The following is a 25,237-nucleotide window of genomic DNA, read 5'->3' on the forward strand; positions in this document are numbered from 1 at the left end:
CATCTTCTCTCTGCTGCGCGTTACTTCAAACGCTGCTAAAGAGGAGTATCTCACTCAGCCTGCAAACTGCGAGCAGTGACGAGATGCGAAGCAGACAGCAGCAGCTGCACGCTGCACATCAGAGGACGGCAACAACATGAAATGATCTAAAAGCACGTCTGTGTGTAACTCCGGAGAGAACACCCCGGACAGAACAATGTGCTTTCATTCACACAGGTCAAAACGGTGGAGGCAGAAAGTCCTGCAGCAGCGCCGCTGATGCAGGGAAAACACCCACGTCCTCATCCACTTAAACCTCACCGCTGCTGCTGCCATTGCTGCTGCCGCTGAGTGTTGTTGTCACCTCATCCTTACCCATCACCTCCGACAGACCGCCTCTGCAGCACAGCACAGACAAAGCCTTCTGTTCTCGGCAACAGTATCACATGTCGGCGTGTTCTTGACACTGTAACGGAACCAAATCCGTTAAACATCAGCTTCTGGCTCATTGCTTGCGGGGAGAAGATTACCTAACATCGGGTTTATCTATCTTTAACAGGGAGCGAGCAAGAGCGCCACACAATATCGCCATAAATAAGAATACCTGCAACACCTTGCAGGAGTTTTATATTCATCTGTCATGGTCATTTATTTCTGATTTATTTTAAGTTTCCTATGTTGGTGATGCATCATGCTTCCACTGCCATGAATGGAAATGATGTAATGTTGTTGTGGTTTAAAACCCTGACTCTGACTCCTGCAAACATTCCACTTGTCCATAAGATTTAGAAAAGGGGGAGGGGAAGCAAATGGTTATCAAACCTTTACGTTTTTCTGTCTTGGAAAACGAAACAAGTCAAATAAATCATAAAAACTTCTGACTTGCACTCTCTTCTGAAGCAGGTTGTATATATATAAAAAAAACTTTAAAGTTTTTAAAAACAAACAAAAGTGATGAAGAGCTTTGAGGCAGAGATCAACCACAACCAATTTCTGTCCAAACCAGCACCGATAATAAAGGACCCACATTTGCGTGGTTTAGTGTTGTTATTGGAAACATTGTTCGGGACATAAAGGAGAGAAAACGTCAGAGCTGTCACTAGTCTTTGGATGTAGCTTTGGTCAGAGAGTCAGTGCAGTTAGTTGAGATTAGAAGGTCACTAATTTTTAGAAAAGAATGCATTCCTGTCGACTCAGAGTTCCAACAAAATTGCTTTATTTGAGGTGATAAATGCATTTAACTGAAAGAGAGGTTTCTGTTATAAAGCTGATCCTGTTTTCTACCTGGTGTCAGTCGAGTCTGGACCAAATTTGACCAAATTAAAATTTCTACATGGTGTTTTTTTTCTCCTTCGTGCTGCAGGCAAAGAAGAGTGCTTACGCTTTCCTGTGGGACATGGCGGTGCTGGAGTATGCGGCGCTGACGGACGACGACTGCACCATCACGGTTTCAGGAAACAGCATGAGCAGCAAAGGCTACGGCATCGCCATGCAGCACGGCAGCCCGTACAGAGACCTCTTCTCTCAGAAGTGAGTGCAACGACGAGAGAGATCATCGAAAAGGACGGAATGCTTCTTTTGGTTCTCCTGATATGGTGGCCGACAGGAAAACGTGTATTTATTTAACATTTTAATATCGGAGCTTTGAGCTGAGATCTATTCCAGTTATCTGTTGGTGGCTGAATGTGAATCTTCAGCTGACGTGCATCAGGGTTTTAGCTGCTTTAAAGGGCCAGGAAAACAAAGAGGATGATGGAGGTTGAAGGCTTTCTCTTCCCTCTAATTCACGTCGTTGACCTTAAGGGTTCATTATCATCTTAAAAAACGCCCGTGATGATGAGCAAAGGGTCTCACTGAGCCGCCTGTCTCGGCAAATTACGACAGCGTTTTTAACGAGGAGCATTCTTGCTGGAAGACGAAGTGGTGTCACCCCGACTGATTCTTAAACCTGCGTGTTAAAAGATCGGGAGATAAGAAACGCCTCCCCGCCGGCCGCGCTCTCGCTGTTCAATCAATAACGCCTTCGAGGCTGAAGTCAATTAGGCTCACATGAAAGGAGCTCGCATTAAGCCGCGTTGTTGCGAAGAAAACAGGATTACTCACGGTGTGTGAATGTCAACAGAAGTACATGTGCTAATTACTCACCTCGTCTCGGCGAGGCAGATGTCTGAGCAAAGCCGGCGAATTTAAGGAAGTTGGATCATCTTCCTCAGACGCAGCCAGGCGGCTGCAGAGAAAAGTCGTTGTTTTTTTTTTTCTGCCCTCCCCAATCAAACACAAATTGATCCCAGTGAGATCATAAAAAATCATGCAGATTGCTTATAATCTCCGCATTATTACGTCATTAACAGCGAGATCACTTGAATCTGAACACTTTCTCATCCATCTGCTATTGATTTATTTTTTATTCCTCTTGAATTTGAAGTCATTAGAGCAATAATCCACCTGCTGCTTCACTTTAAGGAAGTGAACATAAGATGACCACTTTTATTAGGTGTAGAATGTATTTTTGGCATAGTGATATAGTATGTTTTAACATATTTTGTGAGCCTTTAGCTTAAAAAAGTTGAAGTTATATAATACAAACCTGTTTATATGTGTAATTTAAAAGGGACTTATTGGAGAATATAAATGTATTTAGAATGTATTACTAAGAGGCTGAAACTAGAAAGTAAGAAAGCTGTGTCATCTGCATACAGGGAGATTATCTGGCCACAGATGACCTCTTTTTCCTTTCTATGAAAAAACTCATAAATTAAGAAACATAAGATTAAAAAAACTTCTAACACTGGGGAAATCCCGACAGTGAGGATCATAAATGCAGCAAGTAGTTTGAAGAAACGGTAAATGAGGTTTATTCATTACTCTTATCTGGGTTCTAGTCAATAAGATATCATCTAGTATGAACGGTTTTGTAATACAACCTTCAGTAAAGTCAAAGAAAAGTTTTAGAAAAGTCATAAAATTTATGCTGAGAGGAAATTTGTATGTTGCATTAAAGTATTAGGATCAGGTAAACAATTTTTCAAATTTCTATCTTTGTAAGTTAAATAGTTCTAACTAACAAAGACTAAATGTCGTCTGGGTGCTGAACTGTTTTACTTCGCCTTATGTGAAAGAGAACAGTAAAACCTGGACCACAGGTCCAAAGAACTGAGAATGACAATAAACACATTGGCTAAATAAAATATGAAGAACTGGCCTGAGACATCAGCGATCAAGAGTACCAGCAGTAGAAGAATATGTACCGATTGTGTTTCCTAACATGAACATGAAGCCTGCATGAAGGACGCTCTGTTGTTCAAAAACAAAGAAAACATTAAATTGAAAAAATGTTACTTTCAGAACATATCCTAAATCATCCAAAACGTCTTAAAGATTTCCTTTAGCGCGTCACTTGGCGGTACCTTTGTGAAAGTCCCTGCTCAGAAGCTTTGCATTTCGGTGCCAAGAGAACAAATGCTTTGTGAACTTCCAATCACTGCTGAGCGTTCTCACTCTGCAACCACCTCAACTATGTGAACGCCAAAAAACCTGCTGAGTAGGAGAAGTGAGTGACAGGAGCGGGGGGAAAGAGAGAGAGTGTGTGTGTGAGGCGAGTGACATGTGAGCAAAGTGTAAGCGTCATTCTGCTGTTTCGTTTTTTTTTTCCACCCTGACTGTTGGAGGCTGTGTCTGCCCATTGAAATAGAATTGCAGGGATTGGATTTTCTGGAGCAAACTTGATACTTTTGTATTGCTTAGCCCATAGCTAATAAAAATCCTCACACACACGTTTAGACAAATATGTTGCTACGATTAATTATAATGATTTTTCACAAGTCAAATTTCATGGTGCCCCCTGTGGTCACTCTGTGTCCTCGGTGCGTTACGCGCCGCTCGTCACAAACGTATGCAGCTACCACGCAGGAAGAAAAGCATTCATTCATCCCCTTCTTGATGAATTCAGCTGCCAACCAGGTTTCAGTGACACAGGTCGTTTTGGGAGGCATTTTCCACGCACCTGCTCTGGGATTTTCCTCTGTGCGATGGAAAAAAAAACTTGCGGGGCTCAGAAGTCTCTGCTGCCGTGAAGGCTTCTGATGTGACCATAGAAAGTTTGTAGGGAGGGCAGCTATTATTCAGCAGCTCTGCCCCGTTAGAAGCAGCAGCAGGTTTTTGATGTTTGCGCTGCACTGAGGCGCAAACTCCTTAATGCATTAACCATGGCCCGCTCTGTGTCGCTTTGTGAGGATGAAATATACATAAACACCAAAAGGTGGAGGCTCAGTGTTAATATAGATGTCAACACAAAGCATTAGCAGCAGCGACCGCTGTGCTGCGGGTTCTTTTGTTGCTCTGGGAAAATCGCTCTCCGGTGTTTCACACCTCGTAACGCCACAGGCGTCTCCTCGCCAGCGTCGTTTACGCCTCCTCCCACTTTGGCTGTCCTCCTCCCGGCTCCGGCTCCGTGTCCTCCTCTTTCATCCTCCGAGGTCAGGCGCACACTGAGCAACGATCTCATTTCGTCTTTGAGATCGTTCCTCTCTGTATGTGACGAGCCGTGGACCTGAGGGGACGATGAGTCAGCAGCGCCGGCCGGATGGAGATAAAACCTCTGAAATGCAGAAACACTTCCACACAGAGAGGTGACAGATTAGTTTGAGGAAGGTGTCGGCGTCTGAGGCTTTCTAGCGGTTCTCTGAGGGTTAGAGGAGCAAAAAGACAACAGTGAAAGGGCGTTCTCTGTGTTTGCATTCACACTGCTGATGCGACGTCGCTCCCCACAGAGAGTCGGTGGGTATGCGAGTAAACATGACACCATGAATTGCACCAAACATCAGGTATGTGAAGATTGTTACTTTCAGCTCCGTGCTTTCTTCAGATGATTAAAAGCAAAAGTTCAATGTTAAATTTCGTTCGGCTCCGCACACACCAACGAAATCTAGCCGAGTAGCTTTAGCAATTACAATCAGCTCAGCTCCTGCAGAGCAGGGCACAAAGCTGAGGTCAACTGTATCCGAGGAGTTTGGAAAGTTCCCTGCTGTCTGAGGAAAAACAAAAATAATTCTGCAAATACAGGACGCCACAGAAGTTTCTCTTTTGTTTAGTGTTAAATGCTGCTCTTGTTCAGATATTTGAAAAAAATACAGCAAACAGAATCGTTCTAGTATTTTAATTCAGGTAGAGTGTAACACTTTGAGCCGCATCAGGTTTGTATCTGTGATGTAGACTCTGCTACTGTCTCACCGGTTTGGATTTAGTAGTGTGACATGTGGTTTGCTTTTAACCCTTTCATGCATAGTGGTCACCACAGTGGACAGCTTTCTAAAAGCCACTTTTCTTCTGCTTCTTGTGGATTTTTATGTTGTAAATGCACACAGACCACTGACGTGGACACTAGTGCATCATAAAATACACTGTCAACTACTGGCCATCAGCTGCAAATGCAAGAAATTATTTTAGTTAAATCCAATATGGCCGACCAACCCGGTCCCTCTTTATACTGTAGACGACAATTGCAGGTAAAAAAAATATATTGTGACATCAGATTTTTAAATATTTTTTTTAACAAAATGTTTTTCTTACATTTTTTTATGTCTTAAGAAAATAAATTAAAGATTTGGAAAAAAAAATCCTGACACAAAGGATCATAATTCATGCATGAAAGGGTTAAAATGTTGGTCCTTCAGACTTTCATCCCTGATCATTGGGAGGGTCTTTTTGGTGTTTTCCAAACATGGTCAAATCATCTACAGTCTGGATTTATGTAAAAGCAAATATTTTTGCATGTCTCCAGCTGTTGAAAGGAGGAACGGAGTCTGACTCAATGTTTGACAGCGACATTGGTAGCGACATCAGAGTAGTGCTAACATTATAACTGACTAAACCACAACAAACGTGGCTTGTAGACTAGCGCGACCTACATGTATAATGTCTTTTCCCTGCACAAAGTTAGCGGGTCCGACTTATGTTCAGATGTGCTCAACATAATATGGAGCAAACCTGCTACATCGAATAATAGCAGCATATTAATAACTCACTTCTTTCACTTCTTTCACTGTTTAAGTTTAAACGTTTTGATAAACTACGCTAATATTGAGATAGATATGTGGATGGATGAGCTCCAGTCCTCCACAGAAGTTACTGGGTGTGATGTAAACTCTCTGTAAAAGATTAAAAAAAAATCTAAACACAGCCCCCCCTTTGCATAGCAAACAGTATTTAAATTACTTTTGATCCAGATCCAGTCTGAACAGAGAGCTTGCTGTGGTGATCTAAGAAAACATTTTCTCTGTTTTACTCCTCTTTGTCTCGCCTGTCTGGTCCCTGCTGCATGCGGTCGCGTTCGGCTCCGTGTTGACCCCCGTGGAGGTGCTTCCGCTCCTTCTTACCTTCCCTCTTCAATTAAACAACTCCGTGTTTAATTTGTGCCACTCACAGAACGCTGAGCTGCTCCTTATTGAATGAATTTTCCGCTCTGGGCCCGGCCCCGGTTCAGTGGGCGTCCAACAGCCGGAGGCATCTCCTCGGCGCAACGCTCTGGGACTCGAAGAGATAATGTGTCTGAGTGTTAGAATGAGGGCAGGGCTATTGTTCGCCGTAGAAGCCATTATCTCCGCGTTCCCAACCATCATGTTAATACCACATCCCACAACTGCTGTGCTACCTCCATTGCCGGCTGTCTGCCTGATAATCCGGCCACTAAGAACCTTCGCAGACTTTGTAGTTTCTGCTGAATTTGTGCTGCTAAACTGTTTTGTCCTCGGGGTGTTTAGAGGAGAGACTGAGAATGGAAGCCACTGTGCGCTGACCTTCAGCGTGTTGACACTGAGCTGAGCCGATTAAACACGTCACATTAGGCTCTGGTTTTATGGCCTGATTACCTCCTGCTTTATTTCAGAAACGGCATATCTGATGTTTAGACCCACAGCTCTGACATGGATGATTTTCAAAAGGATTGCTCTGAACCTTTCCGTCAGACTTCTAACTTAATTCACAGATGGGTTTATTTGTGTGGATTATTTGGGTTGTTACCAACCTGCAGTCATGATCAGAAATGTATTTATTGAGAATAACATTGTGCCCAGTACTTATTTCATTTCATGTACTGTAAACCAGTAGCCACACGAAGCAACGGGAAGTGGACTAAAACGTCTCTGTGGCATTCCTGTTGTCTCCCTCAGGATCTTGGAGCTGCAGGAGAAAGGCGACCTGGACATCATGAAGCAGAAGTGGTGGCCGCGCACTGGCCGCTGCGACCTCAGCAGCCACGCCAGCGCCCATCCCGACGGCCGCTCCCTCAAGCTGCACAGCTTCGCTGGCATCTTCTGCATCCTGGCCGCCGGCCTCTTGCTGGCCTGCCTCGTGGCCGGATTGGAAGCCTGGTGGAACAGCAACCGCTGCCGGCAGGAGCAGCCCAAAGAGGTGACCGAGCATAGGGCCCGGCGGACGGGCCAGCGGGGGGAAGACACTGCCACACTCTACTTTAAGGATCCAGCCGCAGACGCGAGCCCCGACTTAGTGGAGCTCCAGTACACCCAGCTGTAGAGGAGAGATTTAGGGTTGGTAGCGTTAGCGGAGGAAGGCTGGGGGACAGAGGAAGAGGCAAGGCAGGACAGAGTTAGGTCGACATGCTCTGTGCCTCATTAGCCCAGGCCACTAATTGAAATCAAATTTGGTCTCTTATGATTTAACCCGCTTCATTTTTTTTCTTTTATCCGTCCATCACTCCCCTCTCACCTTGTCCTAAACAAGGACTTCGGCTATTTTTATAGCTCAAATTCTCCAAGCCACAAGGAGCACACAGCATACTCCACCCAACCCCATTACTTCTACTAATTCGCCCATAAAGCAACTTATCAGTGCTTCCCCTCATTAGCTCAACACGCCAGGTTCTGCCTTCCGACACATCCTGCATGTTTGCCGGCAAACCTTCACTCTCACTAAAGCACAGCGTGCACCACAGGCTTTAATGATCGGTCCCCACGGCGACGCCTTTCTAACCATTTAAGAGCCGCTGTTGAATTATTGTTACAAAGCCATTTTCTGTAGTAAAGCTTTGGTAATTTCCCTAACCTAAGGGTTCTGAAAGGAGGTGATAATTAGCCAAGAAAATGAGTGATTGCTCAGGCTGCCGGGGATAACGGTGTCAAACAATGAAACCTTTTTAATGCTTATGGACATTTTCAATTTTACTGAGATATCAGGAGACAAAAACAGTCATAAAGCAGTTTCCATTAGCAGTTACGCCATCAAGTGGTGTCCAAATATTTGTTCTTATTGCTGAAACCCATCTTAATAAGTGCCTGATGGATAATAAATGGTTCTATGTTGTGGTTATATTTTCGCAAGTTGTCAAAGACGCCTGATGAGGATCAACTTTAATGTGATATAATTAGCACAAATCCCTGAGTGGCCCTTGAGTTTTGGAAGGACTTGCTGCTATAAGAAAAGAAAAAAAAAGAAAAAGAAATGAAGGCGAGCGGAGAGCTCAACATGGCACCGTCGGGGCTTTTCTGTGATGACTAAAGCAAGCAAACAAGAAAACAAGCATTCTTCTGCAGCTCGGCTGTGAGCATTTACGCATTAGTCTATTCTGGTAAATGTGTGTGTTGCCAGACGACAGGAATTTTAATTTATTCCTCTTCTTTTTATTATTTACGTCCTGTAGTCTTTTGTTGTGGCTTTACACATAGCTGAAGCTCTTTCAGAGTTTTTCCTTTGACCCATTTTTTTATCAGAATGATAAAAAACAAGACGGATACAATCTAGCCTCTTTAAAAAAAAAAAGAAAACAGTCCTTTTTGGACCCTTGGCTATTCAGAAACGGTTGTTTGCTGCAACATGGACTCTGTTGAAGTTTGAAATTGTACCCAGTCGCTAACATTCAAGGCTTTGAAGCTGACCGGAAATCACCTGCGCCGTAAACAACCGTCCTCAACCCCGAAGAGAGAAATGCCAACCTAAACAAGATGGCTGTTAGTGTTAGTTCATTATTTGGAAGCGTGGAAAACACACACTGAACGGCTTTGTTCACTCCCACCGCTGCCATTACTCAGCTGCAGGCAGACTACAGTTCTAAAAACTCATTCACAACTTCTACTTGTTTGCTGTTTGGCCCAGTTGGCTCGGCTTATTCCATGTTTTTATGTAAGAAATGTTTGATCTTGGTATAGGTACTTTAGCATGAACAGTATGATCTTTGTTTTTTTTCCAGATACTGCTGATATTCTTTTGGCTAGAGCGATGCTGGACGCAATGCACATAGCAGCCACAGTGCCGTACAATGACCGTCTTGGAGAGCTGCCAGTCTTGTACGGGCGTGATGAAGTTGTAAAGTTGTCTCGGCGCTAGTGCGGCCATTTTAAATTCACTGCTATTCGCCACCGTGATATTATTCTACCAGAAAATCCATACGCCAGATTTGCACGTTTTGGGAAATAGAGTTTAAAATATACTAGAGGCGCTTTCCTACTGATTTCAAAGACTAGAAAGGTTCTTCTTTAAAGATATTTAGCATTGTAGTACCCTTTTGTGTGTCAGCATCACATGTTCATTCTTTCAGCTTAGGAGCCTGATTTTTATGATTGAAGGACTTCTAGGTCAGACACAAATAATAATATATAATATATAACAAGGACTCCAACTCCAAAGAGCTACTGATCAAAACATCTGCCTGGCCTGAGACTTTAAGCAGTTTGCTAATATATGCTGTTGCACTCTTCTGATTAACAACCTCGGGAGCAGAGACAACGCAGGTGCTTACTCTTAAAGCTGGGCTGCAGAAATCAATCAGAACACTAACACTCCTTAAAAAGTACACCCAAACGGAATTCAATAAGTTTAGTACAAGGCCCTGCAAGACTCACTCTTAATAGCGTTCTGAAAACTCCAGGCAATCTAAGATTCCCTCGAGGAGCTTACCATTAATGTGCACTCTTGCGTTGACATAACATTGCCGATAAACCAACATAAGCTGCAGAATAGGTTCTTCCTCAAAAATGAAAATTTCTACGATTACACGCGCAGTCAACCATCTGCAAAAAATCGTGTCATAGCTGCAATGCCTTTCAGGTTTAAAAGTGGTGAATAAGTGCAGTGCAACAGAAGAAATGAATGCACGTCAACAGAAACCCATGCAGCATCATTTAGCGACAGAGCTGTTGAACTGAATGCAGGCCTCATTACAACATCAGATTTCACTGCCGCCGCGTATCAGTTTCTTTAACAGTCAAGTCATCTGTCTGTTCACTTGCTCAGATGCACTAACCCTCAATGAGCGAGCCACGCGTTCAATCAGATTTAATTAGAAAATAAAGGGAGCTTGTGTGTCACACAAAAGAAATGGGGATGGCACCATTTAGACATGTTCTTGAATCCACTCACAGAGTCTGATTAAGTTCCACAGTTTTATGTAACGAGAATTAAACAGAGGCTAATTAAACATGCAATTAGCTTCAGTAAATGAATTATCTTGACAGTAAACCGATAACGATGACCTGGACGTTAGCCGAGCCGCAGCGAGGGTAAAACGTCCCATTACGTGTTTATCAGACGGATTAGGACAAAAGCTGGTTAAATGTTTCAGATAGCCGATCCATGTAAAGACGTGAGTTCTAAAAGAACAATAGGTCCTAAGCTGCTCTATTAGTCTCACAGCTGTGTGCAAGTAAGTAAGCTAAATTTGATTTGTATAGCGCCTTTCACAGATAAAAAAAAAAAAACAGTCTGTTTTCTTCAGCTGGGTCAGGACTCAGCTGATTTTATATCTGGCAAAGACAATTTTTGTCAAATCTGTAAAAGTTCGAGTTCTTTTTCATTTTTGGACGATGTGAGTTCATTTTTACGGTAGTAGAATACATGCAGGAATACAGTGGGATCTTCAGTGTTACCCCAGAGGTCTTTCAACAACAAGACCCCCTTATTCAGGTGACTAAAACAGGGTTAAACAGGGTTTGACTGACTTGTGCAACAGCAGCTGATGTGTCTACGCCTTTGACCCAGAGCCATGTGCTGCTTCCATGGAGAGCTGGTTTTGTCTGTGGACCAGTATTTAGGTGACAAGCACACAAAAAAAACCCCACACTCTTATACAGTATTTCAATAGCTAATGAGATCTTCAAATAAAATCCAGTAATTAACAGTATGAAATGTGTTTGAGAACTCCAACAAGATGAAAAGTTAGCAGCGCATGCCATCAAGTCCCTTAAAACCCCTTAACGTGCAGCTGAACACCCGTGTGCAGTTTTTCCATTGTATTTTCCAGGGGTGAGGGTTAAGGGGTTAATTAATGTCATTGATGACCTAAAGCACAGAGTTGTGCTTTGATTTTTATTATAAACTGACATGGTAAGGTAATCACATATTGACTAATGCCAAATGCATACAGTGAAATGAAATTTGTTACCTTTGGTGGCTAACATAGCATGAAAATAGCATTTAACATAATGAAAAAAAAATTCTTACAGTCTGAAATGTTAACGCTTCTAAAACATGCCACAGTCTTGTCCATCAGTTTTGCAACAGATGGAAGTAACACTTTTATATCACATATTTATTTCTAAATGGGTACTCATGTTTTACTCACATTTTAATAGTATTTGCTGTTCTGTGCCTTCAAAAATTGCAAGAATATTAGTTTTAGTATCAAGAGGACCCTACTGTCCTCTGAAAAGTCCTTTCACTAAAACTGACGTGACGTAACCAGAGACAGGGTTGGGTTCAGAGCCCAAAACGCTTAATGTGCCGGAGGAAGCTGGAACTGACATCCTCCGCTGCCAGAATCACCTGGTGTTGAGCCGCATAAACCTGAGAAAACTTTCTCACAAGTTCTTTTAAACAAGATAAATAAAAATATCTTTCCATCTTAGCAAAAATGCATGTCAAGACACCCACACATGCCAACCACATCTTCCTGAATAAAAATTTCCCTGTAAATTTGCGCCCTCTGACCTCTTGTCCAGCCTTGGATGTGCAAATGTTGCTTCCTCCAGAGGACCAATGTAGACCGCACAATGAGAGGAACATCAAAAACCTATTTTTTGAACCAACTCGTGTGCGTGAGCAGCTGCTTCATGTTTAAAGCTAGCAGCATTTCAGCCATCAGAATGTAGGAGAATCTGCCTTCTATTTCCCGATGTTTCACCAGGGTTCAGACACAAATTAAAGTCAAGGGGCTGGAGGCTTTAAAATGACAGCAATTTAACCAAGTGCTCTTCCTAGTAGTTTTCCTTTTTATGTTTAACACGCTAATGTTCATGCTTTCCACTCCAGAAATGCCTCCAGGATAAGTGTGGGGATGTCACTCAAAGCACCTAAAACCATTTATGGATATTCCTTCAGTGTATGTTTTGAAGACACTTTACATTTTGAGTAAGAGTCGGATAAAAATATTGCATTTTCTCACTCGCCAACATCTAGAGCTGCGATTCCCACCCCTGGCCATCAAATACCCATGCGTTGCATATTTTAGGGTGAGTCCAGTAGACTTGGTTCAATTGGGGACCAAAATGGCAGCGTCTGTTTTATATTTTGAGCTGCAGCAGTTCTCGCTCTCCCTCTCTCTCTCACACACAATTTTGGGTTATTTTATTGTGTCAAACAATACAGACCAATTGTAAAACCTGTTCCCCTCCCCCATGCCTGTGGTGGCGCTGCACCAAAAACTACCAAAGGAAGCGACATGAAAACCTCAGAAGAAAACATGTTTGCATTTTCCTTCTTCTCAAACTGCCAACAAAAATGGAGTAGCATCAGATTTTAGCGGTTGTAGGATTTTTGTTTCGTCTTTGGTAAAAGACTACAAGCCATTTCTCCTTCTACCGCTAGATTTATCTACCCAAAAGATCCTGTGGTGTAGTTCGCTTCCTGCTTTTAAAGCAGTCTACATCCACATATGCATCTGAATTGAGCCAGAGTTCACTTCAAACTGAGACATAGATTTTTAGGTGGACCAGAGTTCGCCTTTTCTTGGTCCACATCAGAGCTCGATTGCACATTCACACATCCCCAAATGAACCAGACTTTACTGACAAATGGACTTTTACCCAACCTGCACAGTTCAGGGCAGAGTCAAATATTTGACCAGACCCATAACGATGCCAGAACAATCTTCTTCATAGATCTGCATATCCTATTAATCACAGAACTGCCATAATGCCAGGAGACAACAAACGTTGGACCCTCCATTGAATCTTGCTCACATGTTATTCCCCAAAAGAACAGTTGCTCAACCCCAACCACTTGCTTTACGTCTAAATATAATAAAGATAAGTTTTTAAGTCAAAAGCTTTGTCAGCATTCTGAATCACATTTGGACAGAACGCAGCAATTATACAACACGAGGGGTTGTGATCTTGACGGGTCATCAGGATCTAAAACCAAACCAGCTGTCAGACCCCTGTAGCATGAACCTGTAGTGTATGCTGTGTGTTGTGGTGTCAGGACATGGGCTGAGTTTCATCTCCAGCCACAGGCAGAATAGATCTGCACCATGTGACCTCTGTCAAGTGACTGGATGAAGCTTTTGATGTGGATCCATAAACTAAAGTGTGAGCAGGCAATTCTGTGTCGGCCTTTAGCGCCCTTGTCTCTTTAACTCCTACCTGTTGCTGTCACTGTGTCACGTCATGCTGCAGATTATATGTCAATGTGGACACCCGTCTTCTCTCTCCTCTCCCTCTCTTCACCTCTCCTCTTCATCTCCCTATTTACACTTGACTGTCTATGATCTCGTGCAGGTCACTAAGGATTACAGACTGGCAAGGGTTTCTGGTCCATTGACATATAATGACATTACAACTGCTTCATCGGAGGGGAGGAGGGACATTTGGACAGACAGAGAGAGAGGCTGGGATGAAGCAGAAGCAATTGATACAGGTCAGATTAGAGCTCATATGCAACCATCTGAATAAACCCGAACAAAATGATCGATTTCTGTGCCGTCGCAGAGCTCTTTGTTTTTTTATTTTAGGTGGACTTATTTCTGGTATAATCTGAGCAGAAATGTGCTGATTGAGGCGAGCAAATCTTCCAGTTCTTAATCTTAAATCAAGCCCAGTATTCACCTAAAACACTTCCATCAGTTAGGAGAAATTAAACTAATTTCTTGGAAATTTTAAATATAAACGTTTCCAAAAAGTGGTTTTCAGTTAGTTTTTTAGCAGCAGCGAATTATAACACAACAACCTAAACTTTTTACCAGCCTCATCTGTTCATCAGACACTGACTGGGATCATCTCACCAGCCACAGTGATCCTTCCTCCATGAGAAACCCTCCTGGTTGTTGCATTATTTTTGTGTTTTTCCCCCCTCTTTTATGTTTTGTTTGATCATCTTTTAAGTGTGTGAATGAATTTCAAACGGCTCACCTCTGACCTTTCTCGCTGCTGTTTCAGGATTGGTGAACAAATGCTGAACGTGTTAGCATTAAACCGTGCTTTAAGGCAAGCTCGGTTCTTATAGGAACAAGATCTAGTAGAGTATATTTGCTTTATGAGGTGTGGTGGGGAGTGTAAGGCTTTTTTTTAACCCAGTGGGCAAACCTGGACTATAAAGGTTTTCCCAGTAGGGGAAAAAACCTGCTTTGGTTGTCTACTAACAAGACAACCAACTTGACCAACTTGGAGAATCTGCTGCAACCACTGGTGTTTCATTATGAGACCTTAAACAAAAGAAAACAAACAAAAAAAATCCGTTTTCCTTCAGGAAGTTCTCTTCAGTCGATAACTACTTCAAAACCCACCGCTCTTCAAACCTTTGCAAGAGATCCTTCCTCCTAATGGTGAAAAAAACTGAAAATGGCTTACTAAAAAAATCAATTTACTTTTAGGATTAAAAAAACATAAAGTAAAAATAATTAGCTACCACAGCTTTATTGGGGGGGTGGGAGGGATGTCAGTTTACAGATTTCTTCTGTTTTTGGTAACGCTTTGTTTATATCCTGAAGCAATGCAGAAACAAGTACTCTTACATAGGTTGTTGCAGATTTTATTGCCTTTCCATTTACTGTTGATGTAAAGCCTTACACTATTCCTAACATGACCTCTGCTTGTATTATGCATCTATTTAGTGACACAGAGGTATTCCTTCCCACCTTCCCCTGTAATCTGTGTCTAATTATTTTGAATGGAAATTATGGATCTGAAGATTAAACTCATAACACGAAAACAGAGTTATTATAAAAAACATTTTGCCTAAATATATCTGACAATCAAGGCATCCGAGGTGTGAATGTAAAAAAAAAAAAAAAACATCACAAGCTTTATTTACATTAGCAACATCAGTCTTTGACAAAAGCTTTCTTTTTCTTCAATGTTTTTTTTTCTGCCAAATTCTACCATAAAAAGTTTATATAGCTGATAGCTACTGTGGGTTAGACTGTCTAATTTTTTTTTATCATTGCTATCAATTATACAAGATTGTATATACGCAGTTCCAAAAAACAACAACAACAAAAAAAACAATCTCAAATACCACAAATTCGGGTTCCCCTGAAATAGAGTAACAAGTTCATTTGTCTTTTATTTTTTTTAGGCATCTGTAAAAAGCACTATTTCTTTGGAGAGAGGGATATTTTGCTTGGCACCCAAAGAGAAGATAGATCATCATCTCAGAGATAGTGACAGCACAGTAAAGGTTGATGTGAGGCAATGGGCCAGTTAAGAAACGGCTCCTCTGGTGAAGAGTTAAAATATTTCACAAGACCACTCGAATCTACAACGAGCCAGAACCAATCAGAAACTCTCCTTATCGCTTTTGAGCACAAACCACTCCACGGTTACTGTATTTACAAAGTGGCAGGAGGCAAAACGATTTCAAATGCCCTCCCACTGGGACCCCTTATTACTGGAGTTGTTTGTTTTCAAAATTAATGGAGGCTTTCACACAGCTGTTGTTTTGTTTTTTTTTGTTGTTGTTGTTGTTCCCCCCCCCCACCCCTCTCCATCTGCACTTACATCGCCTGTCCGACTTTTAACAACCGGCTGAGGTTTAATCCCGGGCATCTATTTATCTTGGCTGGCTCCCAACCTGACGCTCCCAAAAAAAAACCAACATATTTTTAATGAGGTGCCAGTCTGCCAGAAGAATAACCAGGGCTGAGATGTTTTAATTGGCTCAGAGAGCTGTTCTTCGAGACTCGAGTGGGATCATTCAAACGCACCTGCAGCCTGCTCGAGCAACACCTTCTATCAGCAAAAGTTGAAAGCGGGTCTTTGCGAAGTCCTCACCGACACCTTGCTGCTTTAAATTTAGATCTTTGCAACATTTAGGTAGGAACGCCTCTGGATTCTTAACTCATTTTTTACCAGAGGAAAAACAATGCTGTAGAAAGGCTGCTACAGGCGGGGTTGAGGGGTAGGGGCTGGGGGTGCATGCCTTGGTTATGTGTAAAACATTGTGCCTCTGAAACAAGACGGGACCTGAACGTGTGCGCCTTAATACGGAGTGCGGATGTAACAATTGCATTGTGTCAGTGTGACTAATACCGTTTGTCGAGTTGAATCTGATCCTGGAGCCGAACGGGGCTCGTGTTCAGGAACTGACCTCGTGTGCTTGTTGGAAAGTGAATAAAGTTGCTTTAAATTCTCCCCAAACGCCGAGTGGCTGCGCTGTGACTGCACATGCGGCGAACAAACATCCATGAAGGAAAATCTGGACTCAAAGCCCCCAGGCCTGCTTAATATGCGGGTCATGCCTTCCCTCTCTCACTCCCTCCTCCTCTCACCCCCGCCTGTTTGTCCTTTACCTTCCCTTAACCCAGTGTACTGAAGCAGACCTGCGGTTCAACAGAGAAACACTGAAGTGTCTATTAATGCCTAACAAGTATGCATGACTGCAATCAGTGGGAGATGCAGCGTCAGCCAATGTTTTGATTAAATTGTTCTGATAGGGAACCGATTCGGCAGTCCTGCTGCACGGAGCCGATCGGCTCCAAGGGCAGGGAGGAAACGCACGCCACGGAGGGGAGAGAAAAACCTGGAGAAACAGTCATAAATCTGAAAAGCTTAAACTTTTATGTGTTTATCTGACACATGAAGGTTTTGATAAATCTTTTAAGGAGGAATAAAAGAGCCATCATGTTTAGCAAGAAGCTAAGCAACCGCAGACAGCTCTCCAACAAGCTCCTGCCTGTCAGTTTGGCCCCAGGATTGTTATGGGTTTTTTTCTTCTTCTCCCCCCCCCCCTACTCCACGCATCAAACATTTAATACTCACTGGCCAAGTTTGATTTCAAAGTACACACACATATTGGTTCTTGTGGCCTCAGCTTTCACTGGGCTTTTCAACCCAAACCACTGAATGGAGTCAGTCAATCAGCTGGCGTCCGTCACAAACACTGCCTGATTAGGAATGCATGGAGCATCAGCAGAGCTGAATCAGTCGGAGAAACCGGCCCATCGCCAATCTCAGCCTCTGTGTCCCTCCTCCCCTCCCTTTCTCCCCCTGTCTCCCCTCTGTCCTCCTCCTCCACCCCACCTCCCTCCTCTTGTAGGACAAGGAGGTGAATCTGGAACAGGTGCATCGTCGTATGAACAGTCTTTTGGACGAGGACTTGGCCCACAAGCAGATCCCCGGTCCCTCTATCGAGATCTCTGCGCTGGACATCGGCAGCATGCAGCCCAGCCAGGCCTCTCTGGTACCGGGGCCGGAGTCCGTGCGGGACTACCCGCCCTCGGCCCTCACTGTGACCACCTACCTGCCCGGGGAGGGACCCCCACCTCCCCCTCTTCCCCACCCTCACCATGGGGGGACCCTAGGCAGGACACTGCCCCCGTCCCAGGGCCCTGGCAGCACCACGTTGCCCCCGCACCACCCTCTCAGCAGCACCAGCCTCAGCGGCACCATGCAGTGCAAACACCGGGCTCCCAACGGGGGGCTCTTCCGGCAGAGCCCTGGCAAGACACCCATGCCAATGTCCTACCAGGCAGTCTCCGCAGGACCCATACCCGAAGCCATTGATCCCTCCCACAGTACATCCATATAGAGACAGGATGGGACGGGGGTCGAGGGGTGCGGGTGGCGGCCGCTCTGGACTTTACCCAGGTCGGCATGGGAGGTGGGTTGGGCAGCTTTAGAAGGGAAAAACATGTATAAATTAAAAACATTTTGTATCCTACCATCTGTTCAGAGAATACGTTTAAAAGAGGTGAAAAAAAATGGGTATATGTGGGGTTTGTGGGGCGCGAGGGAGGGGCCCGGGGCGGGCAGACGGGTTCTGGGCGGGCTGTAATTTTTTTCTGTACATATCTGTAAATATCGAGACAATGAGTGAGGTCAAAGTGTATTTTGAATATTCTCAATTTTTGAAGTTGAGTTATAAAACACAAAAAAGATAAAAAATCTATATCTATACATTGATGAAACGTTCTGACTGTTTGAATGGCTTTGTAAATTTTGTTCAATTAAAAACAATGACGCGGATTTCATCGTGATTGTTTTCTAAGTGCCGAAATTAAACGATGTCTCTCGCCACAACTCATCAGTGTAAAACGACTACCCATGATGCACTGCTGTAGGGGACGTTGTAGTGTTGGACACCCACTGTTATGCACCTCTGTACCAAACCTATATCCAGTATACCTTCAGACGCATCGGACAAAAATGGTCACTTTTCCCCCATTTGTGTTACTAAAAATAGACTTGTTTTTTTTTTTCTTTTCTTTTCAAAGCTAAGGTCAACATCTGTTCTTTTTTTGTTACGTCCACTGTAAACGGTGTTTGTATGAGGAAGAGATGTTTTTGTTTCACACAAATGAATACATTGTTTATATGGACATTTTCTATTTGCCGTCACTTTTTAAAAAGATGAATGAAAGGAATAGTGGAGCAAGAAAAGGTGAAGACTTCAGGCTGTGATCACAGACGCTGCTTGTAATTCGAGGGAAAACTTTGACTTTATCGCTGTTAGACTTTGGGTCCCTTCAGGTTTCTAATTAGTGGACGAAGGCGACAATTTGGGTTTTTACAATATAATCAAGAAAATTTGCCCTTCAAGTGGAATATATCCAGCTTTGACTTGTTTAGAGATGTGCTGATCGGGTTTATCAAAGCTAACTGACTGATTTTGACTGATCACCATTTCTTTTTTTTCTCCCCTCTGGAATATGACAAAACAAAGGAGAGGGTGCTTGATGCAGAAAGCAGAAACTGATTACAATTAATGCATAGATGTACATGCCTGAAACTTTTATCCTTTCTTTTACTCAAATGCCCTTAAATGAAGATGCTATATTCCAATAAGAGTTCTTAATTTTGTTGCATTTAACCAATGGAGCAAGGAAGTCATTTTTTTTTCAGTATTTCACCAAGAAGAACCTGACAATCAACACCTCCCTACACATTTTAATAGAATAATCTGCTAAAGTATAAAGCATGATTGTGTTTCTAATCCCGGTAAGAAGCTAACAACCTGACTTGATAATCAAATATTAAGCATCAGCAATATGATTTGTTTCCTACATGTTTACTACTCTTTAAAACAGGTTTTACCGTCTTGTGGCGACGGTATCTGCACAACCAAATTCAAACTAAAAAGAATGACTAGATCCATTTTAGTTTTCCCAAATCCGAGGCCTGAGCAGCTGGAGTCCTGAATGTTTTGGATGTTTCCCTAATTCAACAATCCCACTTCAAATGAATAGTTTATTAGAGGGTCTCTGCAGAGCTGGACGGCGTGCTGAGAAGGTAATTCAGCAATTGGAGTTGGACCCGACCCATCTTAAACCTGCCAGGCATCTGCCCTTGAGGGCTGGAATGGGATTTTGCTGATATAAACGCTTTAAAACCAGACTGTAACATTTATTCCTGTTGCTCATCCTCCACATCCATCCAAGATGAACCGCATACATTGGCTTAACCAGATATATAGAATGGAAAAAATATTGGGCTTCTTTTTCACAATAGTATATATAACTCTGTTTCTTATAGAGAAACATGAACTATTAGCTGGTTATCAGGCTATCTGCTCTGGTAGGACTATCAGTCAGCTGCTAGGAGGTTCCCAATTATGGTTCAATATTACTTTAATCAATAGGAAGAACCTGGAATACCTTATCAAGTAGTGGTTTAAAAATGTTCATATTTGTATTCATCTGACTGAATTTCAAAGAACCTTTGTTGTTCTAAGAAAATCCGTCATCAGCATTCTTGAGGCCATGTGTGAAACTATCAAATTAAAGCTCCAAATATTTCCAAACTTACCAGATGTTGAAAAAACAAAAAAATAAAAAAAACATGGCATTTTCTTTTTAATTGCCAGAAGTTTCATTTCCAACCTATAAATCCAGCCATTAAGAACCGACACAGTTGGGGTTAGTCCATAAAATGTTGCAGGTGATCAACAATGCAGACAAAAAAGCCCATTTCTGTCAACTGGAACTTGGATGGAATATTTTTTTTCTGATCAAATTGAGCTGTAAACACAATTCCAGCCCCAGTATGCCAAAGCTTGCAGAAAACGACCCGATCTTGAGTTATTATGCAAATGTGAAACAAAAGTATCAGACAGCAGTGGCTAGTTGTGAGCACAGCCTAAGAGTCTCTCACCTTTAGCTTAGTGTAATTAACCAGAATATTAAAATGATATAAATGTGTTTTTTTTTCTACCAGAGAAGTTATTGTCACTTGTATTGAGGTTTTTCTCAGTAGTTATTCTTATCAGGAAGGAGGGCAAAATGACCGAGGCCTCATATTCCCACAAGTCATTCCTAATGAGGTCCATTATCACCTGAGGGGATGACGGAGAGCGTCATTATCCAAAGTGCAATCACAGGCTCACGATGGAGGCGATTCAGCAGGTGCCATACCCCACAGCTACTCGTAAAACAGAGGAAGTTTTACCACGTTTGCCGAATGTTTTTTTTTCTTTTTCTTCTACTTCTTCTCTCTCAGAATATCATAACGAGCCTTGAAAGAAAACTGTTTAAGAGGAAATCTAAAGCCCACACTTCACCCCCGGCATTTTTGCTGTCATAAGTGCGATTAATGTGCATTTATAGGCCTAATGAGTTTTGACTTCATTTTCATTTGCCAGAGTGGGCTGTTTGGAAGCCTGCTGATCGCTCACGGTAGAGTTTTCAGGACATTAACAGCCAGAAAGCAGCAAGAAGCAGACCGACTCGCCTTTGACGGGTTTCCCATTCCTCATGCGCTAATGCGGAAAAGAAGAAATAGAGACTTTGACTTGCAGGAACGAAGGGCCTCCTTTCTGGAGATGGGACATCAGGTTTGATTTTTTTATTTTAATTTTTTTCTGCTGCAGAAAGTAGATGTATCCCACAAATCTAAAAACAAGACGTTCTATGTTTTGTTGATGATATTGATGTTATTTAAACTGCTTGTTTCTTTTTGTGTTGTCTCCACTTGTCCACCTTGACAAGGACGAAGATTGTAGATGAATTACAGTAAAACCCGTTTTGTATCTAAGCAATTGGGGTTTGATAAGATACTAACTAGAGTCTTTTAGGCCACCGTACTGCATCGCTTTACTCTTTTTGCTGGAATTTCCTTCATCGACACAAACACTCAAGCCCATATGAAGAAAAATTCTCAAGACGGTTTTGAATTCAATCAAAAACAAAAAAAAAGACAATCATGTCTGAAATGTGGCCATTCAGAACCTGTGCATTTTACTGATTAAACTGTGAATTTATCAGCTACCTTGAAGATGAACAGATCAGAGCAAGGTAAAGATGATTTCATAAAAAGTAAGATAATGTGTTCACAAATCAAAGCTAATAGACTGAGATTAATGCAAAACAGACTGTTTCAGAAATGTGTTTGGAAAAACAAGCTAGGTGGTGTGAAGGCACCGTTGAAGACGACTCACAATTTGGAAAGAAAATACTTCTCTTCATTTGCTCATTTATCAGTTCGGGAGCATCTAAGACATGATTTAGTCCTCAACAGGTCTTAAACTAAGATGAATGCCACCATTCAATACTGGACAGCTATGCCCAACCTTCCTGTTCTCAATAGATTTTGGAGGGAGCGTGCAATATTGGCAATATTTGCTTAAAATTACCAATGTATCTGCCTGTGTACATGAGCCACTTCAGCCTCCCAGACAAGCCCATCCTCTTATTTAAACTGCAGTGAACTCCTGCCTAGTCCCTGTTCAGTATATTCTGTAAAACTCCAAATTACTTGTGGAAACTTTGCCCGCTTGATGAGTGTTTTCATAGAGACTATCAAAACATTTTGAAGAAAGCTTAGGAAGCTGAATTACCAAGGTGCACAACTATTGGTTGAAGTCTGCAAGGCAGCCAATCCAGAAGCACCGTTTGTTTCCCTTGGCACTGACTAGTTGTAACTCCCAAGAGCAGAGATACGGACGATGTTAAGTTTCTGCAGTAGCGCTATCATCATTTAAACTGTGTGAATTAATGTATATTAAGGTACATTTTGTGTTTGATATAACAAAACAGGCAATTATAAAGAGTTTTAGAGGGGATCTCAAAGATCACTGGATTTTCCTACCCTTAAGGAATACTTGGGGTCCACTATAATTTCAACTCAACCTCAACTGACTCTTCACTATAGCTCTTTAGATGGCACACTGGTTTATACACATGAAGAAGAGAGGTGAATGGAGAGCGGACAGAAAAAAAGAATCAAGGGACTACTCACTAGGATATCAAAGCAGATTTTTGTATCCTGAAAAGTTGAATTATTCACACAGGGAAAACACCAGATCTCTCTTCACTGTATCTCTTTAAAACAAGCTTTACGTCCTAGTCACCTTTCTTCTTCCATTCATGATTTGACCTGCCACATTCTTCGTACAATCTGGCTGCAGCCTAAGCTCTGGCTGCAGCCTAAGCTCTGGCTGGGATTATCGCAGAGACCCATACCCGACCTGAGCGAAATGTTTTACGTCCCACAGACTTTGCGATGTAGTGCACTCGGGTGTAATTTAGGTCACAACTACAAATGTTGAATTCCATCATTCTACCAAGAAAGACATTGTTCCTAAATAAAGAACATTTGAACAATTGGCCATGTTCCCAACAATAGACATCAAGGAATCGAGGTCTATCTGCAACCTTCCTTTGAAAAGAGCAGACCAAAGTAGAGATGCTCCACTATGACTCACTTCACCATGTTTAGAGGAAACAAAACACTGCATAACAGCGCTGTGGTGGAGGGGATGTGGGACTTGTCTTACAGCCACAGGCTCTGGACACTTCACAGTTGATGGCTGAACCATGAACTCTGCTGTGCACCAATGTTTTCTAGAGACAAATGTAAGGCCATCAGTCTGACAGCTGAAGCCTGTTTCAAACATGGTCATCAGCAGTATAATGATGCCAAACAAAGACAAAAACAAAAAGTACAAGAGAATGGCCAAAACAGAAGAATCAAGCTGTTGCTGTGGTTCAGTCAAAGTCTAGACCTCATCTTGTTTAAATGTCCCGCAATTATGTTTCAGAGAGGTGGACTTAGCATGAAGTTCGGTGAATTGAAAGAAGAGTGGGGCACAAAATCAGACAGGAAATCAAAGTTATTGGTGTCTAAAGTGAATCTATAAACTGTTAAGTCAGAGTGAACATAGAGCTTCCACACAGCGCTTTAATAATTTAGTTTGTTTTCTAAATAATTATTAAATTACCCAATGTGTTGTTGTTAATCTGAGGTGGTATTAATCTAATTTTAAGGTGTGACGAGGACCAAATGAGAAATTCATGTGCCGGAAAATGTAAAACGTGTCATACTACAGTCTGATAACCTTGTAGTACAAATGTAACTGGTGTTAATCAAGAGGGTTATTGTGGTGATTTAGAACTAAAATAACAGTTTTAGTTTCATCATCATCTCATTATCTCTTCTTTGAACTCAGACTGAGATGAGTGGCAGAACCAAGTGAAAATTAGGGGATTCGTCATGTTCAGCTTTTTACTCATTTAGTTATATTTTGTGCTGATTAGATATCCATGAATATTTTTAAATATTTGAAAAGTGGGTACTTCTTCAGTAGGCAGGGCATATCACTGTGCTAAAGTGGATCGGTCGAAGTGGATCCACGTGTTTTTATCCGCTAGAAGGTTTTCAACTCCCGTCTCAAACAGACTCCACATTGATGTTTTCTATCGGTGTCAGTAGTTGATCTTGTGTTTCGGTTTGCCTTTCTATCTGTGCTTCACATCCCGACTGAGTGAAGACCCTGAGGTTACGGTTGGTCAGATACGCAGAGGTGGATTTTCTGTTCAAACTCCAGCGCCCTGAAACGAGACGATGACACGAACTGTTAAAGCTGACCGTCTGTCACGAGTCCATCTCTGAGGGAAATCCTTATTTTATTTATGAATATGCTGCTTGGAGTTTCTTAATCTTTAATAAAGAAATATGGTTTACACATTTGTTTGTCTGGCGTGTCAATGACTAGATTCTTGTCGGGTGAGCACAAAGATGTTTAGCGAATAGCCCCATAAAATGTGATAAAATATATTTTGATGTTTTTTTTTTTTGTTCCTTTTGCAAACTATCTTCAGGAGACATTTGCAACATTTGTTATATTTTCAGCTGGTGCGGTTAGCTTTCACACTGCACTGTTTAACACTAACTAAGCCCTTTGAAAAACCTGTTCACTTTGTGTACAAAAACAACTGATGAGTTAGGATGGGTGTGGGTTGGCATAATGGTAGAGCTGCACCAAAAACCACTGAACGAAGCGACACAAAACCCTCTGAAGAAGAGACTGAGTGCAATTTTCTTTCCCTAAGAAAAATGGAGCAGCATGAAAGTTTAGTGATTGTAGGATTTCCTTCTTGTCATCGCGAGTCTAGCACTCTACTTGCTTATTTGTCTTGGTTGTAGTTACCTAAAATGCCCCGCTTTCAGAGCGGTTTCTTGTTCACTGTACATTTGAACCGCGCCAGAGTTCAACTGAACTGAGGTCTTTGTTTTTAGGTGGACCAGAGTTCGATTGGGCATTCACAGCTCCCCAAACGAACAGGACTTTCTGAGAAAATGAACTAGAGTTCAGTGAAAGTGGGACTAAACAGGACTGGTGTAAATGTACCCTTAAGAGTCTGGAAAAAAAAAAGGGGAATTTACTTAGACTTTTCAGCAGTCCCATAGCATGCAATCTGAATTATTTGACCAGTGGTATAAATAGATACACTCTGACATGAGCCGGAAATTGGATGAGTCGGTGGGTGATGATAGAGTTGATGACGGGTGTGGGTAGCATTGATGGCTGGAGAGTTAGATGGGCAGATAGTTGAATGGAATGTATGGATCAATTGAGGGGATGGATGGATGGATGGATGGATGGA

General features: G+C 42.2%; 1 protein-coding gene across 1 annotated transcript in view; it reads left to right on the plus strand.

The window, feature by feature from the left end:
* grid1b (glutamate receptor, ionotropic, delta 1b) overlaps positions 1–24,317 on the plus strand; it is a 437,216-nt gene extending 412,899 nt beyond the window's left edge. Inside the window, exons 16-18 of the mRNA XM_081601023.1 lie at positions 1,343–1,509; positions 7,146–7,386; positions 17,455–24,317. Coding sequence (XP_081457149.1) covers positions 1,343–1,509; positions 7,146–7,386; positions 17,455–17,946 — 900 coding nt within the window. The 3' untranslated portion in view covers positions 17,947–24,317. The remainder of the gene's footprint in view (positions 1–1,342; positions 1,510–7,145; positions 7,387–17,454) is intronic.
* The last annotated feature ends 920 nt before the right edge of the window (positions 24,318–25,237 follow it).

This window comes from Poecilia reticulata, chromosome 19 (genome assembly GCF_904066995.2).
Source record: "Poecilia reticulata chromosome 19, P_reticulata-male-v2, whole genome shotgun sequence".
Classification (NCBI taxonomy): domain Eukaryota; kingdom Metazoa; phylum Chordata; class Actinopteri; order Cyprinodontiformes; family Poeciliidae; genus Poecilia; species Poecilia reticulata.